The 7,843-nt window shown below is 38.9% G+C and overlaps 3 protein-coding genes across 4 annotated transcripts in view; 1 reads left to right on the top strand and 2 right to left on the bottom strand.

Annotated features, from left to right (window-relative positions):
* Positions 1-224: 224 nt before the first annotated feature.
* Positions 225-2,308, bottom strand: LOC118733663 (diphosphomevalonate decarboxylase). The gene is made up of 5 exons (XM_036463168.1): positions 2,023-2,308; positions 1,866-1,936; positions 1,665-1,782; positions 815-1,599; positions 225-690 (listed from the first exon to the last, which is right to left on the bottom strand). Exons 1-5 carry the CDS (start codon positions 2,252-2,254, stop codon positions 538-540), a joined length of 1,359 nt encoding a protein of 452 aa, XP_036319061.1. The 5' UTR covers positions 2,255-2,308; the 3' UTR covers positions 225-537.
* Positions 2,309-2,567: 259 nt separating this feature from the next.
* LOC118733661 (coatomer subunit beta) lies at positions 2,568-6,508 on the bottom strand. 2 transcript variants are annotated; one of them, XM_036463165.1, is made up of 9 exons: positions 6,400-6,508; positions 4,679-6,313; positions 4,488-4,617; positions 3,908-4,433; positions 3,685-3,846; positions 3,482-3,618; positions 3,283-3,419; positions 3,113-3,218; positions 2,568-3,035 (listed from the first exon to the last, which is right to left on the bottom strand). In XM_036463165.1, exons 2-9 carry the CDS (start codon positions 6,277-6,279, stop codon positions 2,970-2,972), a joined length of 2,865 nt encoding a protein of 954 aa, XP_036319058.1. In that variant the 5' UTR covers positions 6,280-6,313; positions 6,400-6,508; the 3' UTR covers positions 2,568-2,969. The 2 variants fall into 2 exon arrangements, with proteins under 2 accessions (XP_036319058.1, XP_036319059.1); XM_036463166.1 differs by lacking the exon at positions 6,400-6,508 and having other exon boundaries at positions 2,685-3,035; positions 4,679-6,393.
* A 175-nt stretch (positions 6,509-6,683) lies between these two features.
* LOC118733664 (putative inositol monophosphatase 3) overlaps positions 6,684-7,843 on the top strand; it is a gene marked incomplete at its 5' end in the record, with an annotated part of 1,457 nt that continues 297 nt past the window's right edge. The window contains 2 exon segments of the mRNA XM_036463169.1: positions 6,684-7,222; positions 7,278-7,826. Of these exon segments, the coding sequence (XP_036319062.1) occupies positions 6,691-7,222; positions 7,278-7,816 (1,071 nt within the window). The 3' untranslated portion in view covers positions 7,817-7,826.

Genomic DNA, 7,843 nt, shown 5'->3' with positions numbered 1-7,843 from the left:
TTTTTTTCAAGTATTTCGCAAAACTTTGAATACATTTTATCTGTTTAAAGCAAAGAAAAAATCCATATGAATCAAAGGGATTCGATCTTTATTAAAAGATTTCGCACCATTTTGGCCTTATAAAATTTTTGGAGTTTTTTTGGACTTAGCACATTTTTTCTTTTCTTAAATATGAAAGAGAAAAAGTAAAACAAGGACTTTTACCCTTTTCGAAACCAGGCAATTTTTAATTTCTCAAGCTTCCTGTATCAAAATATGAGTTTTCATAAAAAGTGGACTTAGCAACTTTTCACTCTAAGTTAGCGACTTATTTGTTATGTTATTTCTACTACAGTAATTTCCGTCTACTTAGTCAATTGGGTTAGAAAAGTGTTATGTTATTTTCTTAAGTACATACATTTATTCGCAAGTAAACTATTCGCTGATATACCATAACTATTGTTGCAAAAATACAAAATATTCTAGTCCATAAACTGTTATTGTCACGAATAAGCACTATTATTGTCCCATCGATAGCTCAAAGTGCTAGATCTTTTTTTAATTTTCGACTGGCAGAGCATGAGTTGAATCTAGAAGGCTTTCGTTCTTGTCCAGACGTTGTGGACCATTGCCAATACGCGTGTGAATAATATATTTAAGGAGATTCTTGTCATTAATAGGCAAACTGGCGTTTCCATTGAAACCGTTACTCTGAAACGATATATATATATATTTATACATACATATATGTATATTGATAATGATAAATTCGCAAATAATTACCAACACCAAAGCAAATCTTAAACACATAGAATTTGTATGTACAACAACCTACCTCCTTCTGGTCGCATCCTACTGGGATACCTTTAACATATTCGACACTCTGTTCCTCATCATTTGGAAAGCTGGTTTTGATGGCCACCAACGCAGCGCATATGTCCCGTTCCAACACGTACAGACAAGCATTGGGCCCTGCATCAAAAGTGTAAGCAAGCCTTATCTCTCCTGCTGCTTTGTTGTACGAGTGCACGAATTCTACGATCGCATGCGAAACATCATTCATGTACACACATGGCGGATACGTATCCAATGCAATAGCGTGAAATTGATTCGAATCGCGCATAGTGATTTCAGCCAGTTTTTGAAAATCTCTGTTTGCAATAGCTTGGATTAATGCCGCTATACGTTCTGGCACGCAATGTTTCGCACGATGTGCAATCAGATCTGATGTTTCCACAGCAAACTGCATGCCCTTGGTTGAGCTAGTTTTTTTACGCGCATCATTTACAACTAATATGAAAATATGCAATTCTGGCCAATGTTCAGCCGGAGCTACAGGTAGTGCAAGGGAGTCACTGCCATCACTACGGTTACCCATGTGCCACCGTACAAAGCCGCCATATAAACTACGGCATGCTGACCCACTGCCCTGCCGCGCTATTGCCGTCAATTCTTCACCATCAACGCCATACAAAAATGCCAGCGTTTGTACTAAGCATGCATAACCCGCAGCGCTAGATGCCAGGCCAGCAGCTGTAGGAAAATTGTTATGCGATGCAATGTGAAGCTTCCAGTCTATGGGGAATTTTAGCTGACCTTTTGCAATTGCGAGTCGCTGTACTAAAATGCATTAAATTAAAAAACGTACATATGTGCTCCGTTAATAATTCGGTAGCTTCACATACTCTCCTTTAAACAGCGCATGGCACGTGGATTCTCTTCAAACGGCACCTCCTCGCCATTAAGCCACATAATGTGACACTTGAAGGAAGCTGAAGCAGCTATTGTTGTCTTGGCGCACATCTGAAATAAATTAGCATGACAAAAATCTGTTTAAAATTCACGATTTTAGTATGCCTGAAAGCAAGTTTTCATATGCTAAATACCTCATCGGTGCTTAGGGTCACGCTGAGCGAATCATTGATGGGCAGTATTAACTCTTCATCCCGCTTGCCCCCTTCAAGTGAAAGTACAAATAAAATAGAGATCGCCCATTGAGCTAGCTCAAAACGGTAGACTATACAAAGGAGAAAGCGTACTTACAGTATTTAATCAGCGCAATGTTCACAGGAGCTATGCATGTTTCAATGAACATTTTGAATAAAAAAGGTTGATGTGGAACTTTTATTTCGCTGCTACTTTTAACTCTGGTTGAAATGCTTAAAACAGCTACTGGAATGTTGTCCCCAATTACGACTGCTCCACTTTCACGGATCCACAAGCAGCAAAGCGGAAAAATGTAAACAAATTTAACAGCTGTTTTAGAGGGTTGCATTGAGCGTTTCAAATAAAGTACTCAATTGTACTAGAATAAGCAAAGTAGTGGCCATATTAAAGTTACGGAAGTAGAAGACATAAAAAAGTTCCACATTTAAATTGGCCTGGTTCCGTACTTAGCCTTTTTTATGATTTTACCATATTTTGCTTGAAATCGATCCCGTGAGCGAATTTTTATTTAGAATTTTTTCTAGATTTAAAACCATTGTATTAATTGTGCGCATACCTCACTTAGACCCGCGAAAGTCATCTAAATATCTCGCAAGGTACTAAACATTCTGTAAATTAAGCATTTATCTGAATTTTAAACGTAACTTTCATTAACCTTTTATTGTTGATAAATGTATGTATGTATATATAATAAACGGTGTATGTATGTAAACAAACTCGTACACGTAATGCGATATTCAAAAACATAAAACAAAGTAATTGGTCGTATTTTATACTATTTAATAGCTGGAATTATAAGTTTTTTTTTTTGTTTTTTTTTATAGAAAGGATATACTACACCAAATTTCCTTCACATATATCTAGAAAGTTGCGTTCGCTTTCCTATTCGCGCACTTTCCATCAACACATAAAAGGTATGTCTGTAGTGCAATTGTTTGTATGTATGGAAAAATATTTTACTTTAATTCCCTATCAAAACAAAAAATCCAACGAATACACTAAGAGCTCAAGCTTAAAAAATATGTTGCAACATCTATCGGCATCTAAGCGGCTTGCACTGATTGCTTCTGTGATGAGCTGATCTTATCGCCTAAGCTGAGTGCCATGCCCTGGAAGGGTAAACGTTGAAAAATAATATTAATGTAAAGCGTGCGCTAAATTTAAATTTTAAACATTTTTGATGTACCTGACTTTTAGCACGAATGCGTATGTGTCCAGTGACCTTAGAATCTGGATCGTCCACGGGCTTTTCGATACTTAGATTGGCAAGAGCATTTTCGCCAAAAATCGATCTAAATATTGGACACGTTTATCTAATTTTCGTACTCCGTTACTATTCGCATGCTTTTTACTTACTTTGCGTACATATTAGCGGCCATAAATCCACATTGACCACTGAGTGCCTTTTCCGGTGTCAAACATTTCATATTGGTGCTCTTCAATAGGTGTTTCAAATATTCATGTAAATCGGTGAACGTTGTATTTACTGTTACCTGAAAACACAATTACGCTGGTATAATTACTTAAGAAGTTATAGCGATTGAAAATGTATTACCTTATTTTCCCATTCAAAATCTTGCCACATTTGCCTGAACTCAGTATCAGTGCAAGAGGCGGGTATGATGTAATCCATAATGTCAATATGTATAGTGTTCAGCACAACAACATTTGTATTAATACTTGTGTCGTAAACTAAAAATATTTTCGGTTTTGATAATGAAATTTAGGGTTCAACGTTAAGTCTTAAATTATACCAACCGATATTGCCAAAAATAATTCCGTTCTCTGTAGATGATACCTTTACATTTGCTTTTATGTTGCAAAAATCATGGGGTGCCAGGACTACAGGATGTGGCCGTTCAACCAGTTTTAAGTCACCCAAAGTGGCCAGTTCCAATGTGCAATTTTGTAGAGTGTCATCTGCAGTAGATAAGATTTTTTTAATAATAATTTTAGTTTTTGTTGTAGCTTATTATTCTACTTGTTTGATTAACTATCAATACATCCAAAACGATGTCATATTGGTTGACATTAACATAAGCCTCAGCATATACGGGATCGGAGAAGCCGGTCAATTGTGTTACTTTGTTGAGTTTGTTATTTGGCGAAGTGATGTCGCTCAAGTTGGTGGATTTGGTGCCTGCCAATGCTTGATTCAAACTAGTCTCAAAAACATTTTCGCCCAACTGATTGTCACGCCCATTTGATAGTTGTGCAAATGCGACCGGGTCGTCCGGTTGTACCTTAGCAGCAGCACGTTGCTTTTCTTTCAAAATGCGTTGATCCTCTTCATGTTGGGCATCCAACATTTTTCCAAGTGCATCGCGACAATAATGTTGAAATACTTCTACAGCCTCTTTTGTGCGCTCACTCAGTGTGCGCAAGCAAATGAAAATGCGATCAATGTCATCATTGGTAATAGGCTTGGTTGGAAAGCCTGACTTGCCAAGATGCAAAATGGAACTCATAATGAGCATCACTTGTGTGGTCAAGCGATTTTGCTGACGCTGAAAGAGATGTGGCAGTGCATTATGATCAAGAGAGATTTTTAAATTACTAACCTCATCATTTTCTAGTTCTGCGTAACGTAGTGCAAGCTTAGTCAGTGTGGCCGATAAGGCAGCACCTATGAAGAAATCACCATCCATTAGATATTGCCGTAGTGGTGGACGCTTCTCTTTCTTGGCCACACTATAAAAAAGTATGATTTAAATAAAACCAAACCAATAAAAAATAAAATGTTGTAGCTTACGGTGCCAGGCTGAATGCGCTTTGTGTAGCATATGTACCATCAGAAGTTACTTTATTGCTTGAAGAAATAGCGTTGTTGCCTTCGGCAGCCTTGTCACCTTCATCCGTTTGTTCACCGGCCAGACGCTTTTGCTCGGCCTCCACCATCGGTACCTCGCCCAAAGTTTGAATAATAGCTTCTGTGACTTCCACTACTTGCTCTTTGTTATCAACATATTCACCTAATATCCAGACTGCAGCGCGGTGAATTTTCGAAGATTTTATTTGTGGAAATGCTTCAATTAGGCGCTCAATAATAAGTGCACGCAGTGCAGCAAATTTCTGTATAGCTTCGCGAATAAAAATTAATACATCGGCAGCAGCTAACTCATTTGTGTCGGAAAGAAATTCGACCAGTACCGGTATTACATTTGCTGCCACATCTGGGAATTTAATGGAGCAAGTGTGTAGTGTGCGCACAAGCAATTGACGATACTTGCCGGTGTCTTCATGTTCAACATTGTGAGTCTTGGATACTTCTTTCTTAAGCACCAGCACCATTTCTTCGATGTTGCGTGATGAAACTAAATCCATTGCCAAAGCCAAGGTCTTGCGGCGCACTTCAATGTCAGGTGCTGCTAAAACTCGCAATATATCCATGACCAAATCTTGCATTACTTTCTCCATGTTTTCATTTTCCTTCATAGCAACCAATCGATCCAGAACGATAAGTTTAACATTGTTGTCGCTGTCGCCGACGATCAACTCAATGTAGCAGCTGGCTGCTGCCCGTATAGCGGTTGGAGCGGAAGATAGTGTAATAAGGGTACCAGCAGCTTCATAGCGCACGGCGTTTGATGACGAGTTAAGCAAATTGTAAATGCAGCGTATAAAACGGGAGCGTTCAGATGGATTGGCATGGCAAACCTTATAAATAAGCTCGACGATGACCAGTTGTAGAATATCACCAAAATTGTTTACTTGGTCAATGCAAGAAGCCAGATAGTTGAGTGCACGCTCTTGATCTGCATGCAACAGCATCAGAAACGCATTGCGCTTGCAAGACATATCTTGCTGAGTTTCCAAGAAGTTAGCAATCAACTCAGGTCCATCTGGCACCAACCAATCGAAATTTTTGTAGATGGTGAAAATGGCTAAAACTGCATTTCGACGTACGTAGGAATGACGATGTTCGAGGCACGCTCGTATGGCTGGCATGAGTGGCTCCAATAGCTCAGGCTCCTTCAACTTGCATAAGAAACGCAAAGTTGAACCCCGCAAAAACTCATTTGGATGCTGCAAGTCTTTGCGATAAGCATCGCACACGAGTATCATTTCTTGCAGAAGTTTGCCATCGGCGGAAGTCTTCGGTACGATCTCCCAGAAGATGAGTAATAGTTTTTTGATTTGATGATTTTGTACGGGCAGTACGAATCTGATAATGGTCATAATCAATCCAGACAAACGCTCTCCATTCAACAACATTTGTATAACTTTCTTTAGGGTTTCGATTTTAACATTGGTGTCGCCCTTTTCGAGGTCTTGTTTAAGCTGCATCTCGTTCGGCACCTCGATGTCCGGAGAGTTAATTATTGTATAGCAAGGTCCCTCAGCCAACGCCATGATTGTTGCTCAAACTTTTGGTTAATTCTCGAAACTAAAATGAAATATTTCAAATGAAATCGAAAGTTATGCACAAATTAGGCAACAAATATACGAGTTCCAGCCTTCAAAACGAATTACTTTATAAATTATCGCAAAAACATGTATTGTGAAAAATACAATTGACGTGTCAAATCTTCACCAATGCGGATGCTTCTTCTTTTTGCCTTGAGATTCACAATTAATAATTAATTAAATATTGGCATTGCCAACTCAGACATAAATGTCAAAATTTTTACTATACTTCAGATGTCGCTCTAGGCGTTCTATTTGTTTACAAATGTTTTGTTGATCTTGTGTATTGCAGTTTGTTTTTAACAGGTGAGTCTGATTTGGACACGCCATCAAATTATTTACCTTAACTTAACTTCTATGAGCTATTTGAACCGCAAAGAAAACATGGGGCGCAGAATACATGTTCATCGTGTGCCCGCCGCAATTGCCATTATTTTGTTGACGCTTATTATAGTGTACTTCGTCAACTTCAATCAGGATGAGCGGCCGGCGGTATATGGACTGCTACGTAATCAAAATAAAGTAAACCTACGTAAACTTCTTATTGGCGCTATACAGGCAGCTCAGCGTGGTGGCATAGAAGTATTGGAGGTTGCGCAGACAAGAGACTTAAAAGAGCGCAGTAAGGGGAAAACCGATGAAGGAGCCAACGACCCTTTTACGGACGCGGATGGGCGTTCCCATTGTGTTATGAAAGAGGGCCTGCATCGCATATTTCCACGTATTAAAATTTTTTCTGAAGAGGATAAAGAAAGCTGTAGCAATGTAAATACCTTCGATCTAGATCCGACAGTTTTACATGAAACTGCAGACTTACCTAATGTATTGGTAGATATAGATGAAGTCACTGTGTGGATCGACCCGCTAGATGCAACACAAGAGTTCACAGGTATATTCATGAAACAAATTCAATATGATTAGATATTGTAATGGAATTCTTACAGAAAAATTATATCAATACGTAACAACGATGGTTTGTGTTGCGGTAAAGGGGAAACCTATCATCGGCGTAATTCACAGTCCTTTTATAGGACAGACAGCATGGGCGTGGGTGGATCATTCAATGTCGGAATATTTGGCTCTTATACATCCACTAAATCCGGATACCACCAAGCCACTTATCACAGTTTCTCGCTCCCATGCAGGCAGTGTTAAAGAACTAATAAAAGATGTTTTTGGTGAAAACTCTGAAATTATTACGGCTGCAGGCGCTGGCTACAAGGTGCTACAGGTGATTTCCAACAATGCCACGGCGTACTTGCACTCGACGAAAATAAAAAAATGGGATATATGTGCGGGCGATGCCATTTTACGTGCACTTGGCGGTGCTATGACCAATCTAAATGATGAGTTTATCAACTATGGACCAGAAGGTTCGCCCGTCAATGAACAAGGACTGTTAGCCACACTCAAAACTCACGATGAATATATCGACAAACTAATGCAATTTCGAAAAAACCACGTGGTGTCTGGTCATAGATAGTGTGGTTAACATTCAAGTAATAATTTA

Source organism: Rhagoletis pomonella, unplaced genomic scaffold (assembly GCF_013731165.1).
Source record: "Rhagoletis pomonella isolate Grant_MI unplaced genomic scaffold, Rhpom_1.0 Rhpom_scaffold_00002, whole genome shotgun sequence".
In the NCBI taxonomy this organism is placed as follows: Eukaryota; Metazoa; Arthropoda; class Insecta; order Diptera; family Tephritidae; genus Rhagoletis; species Rhagoletis pomonella.
The sequence above is the reverse complement of the archived record's forward strand: the minus strand, read 5'-3'. Positions and strand labels throughout refer to the sequence as shown.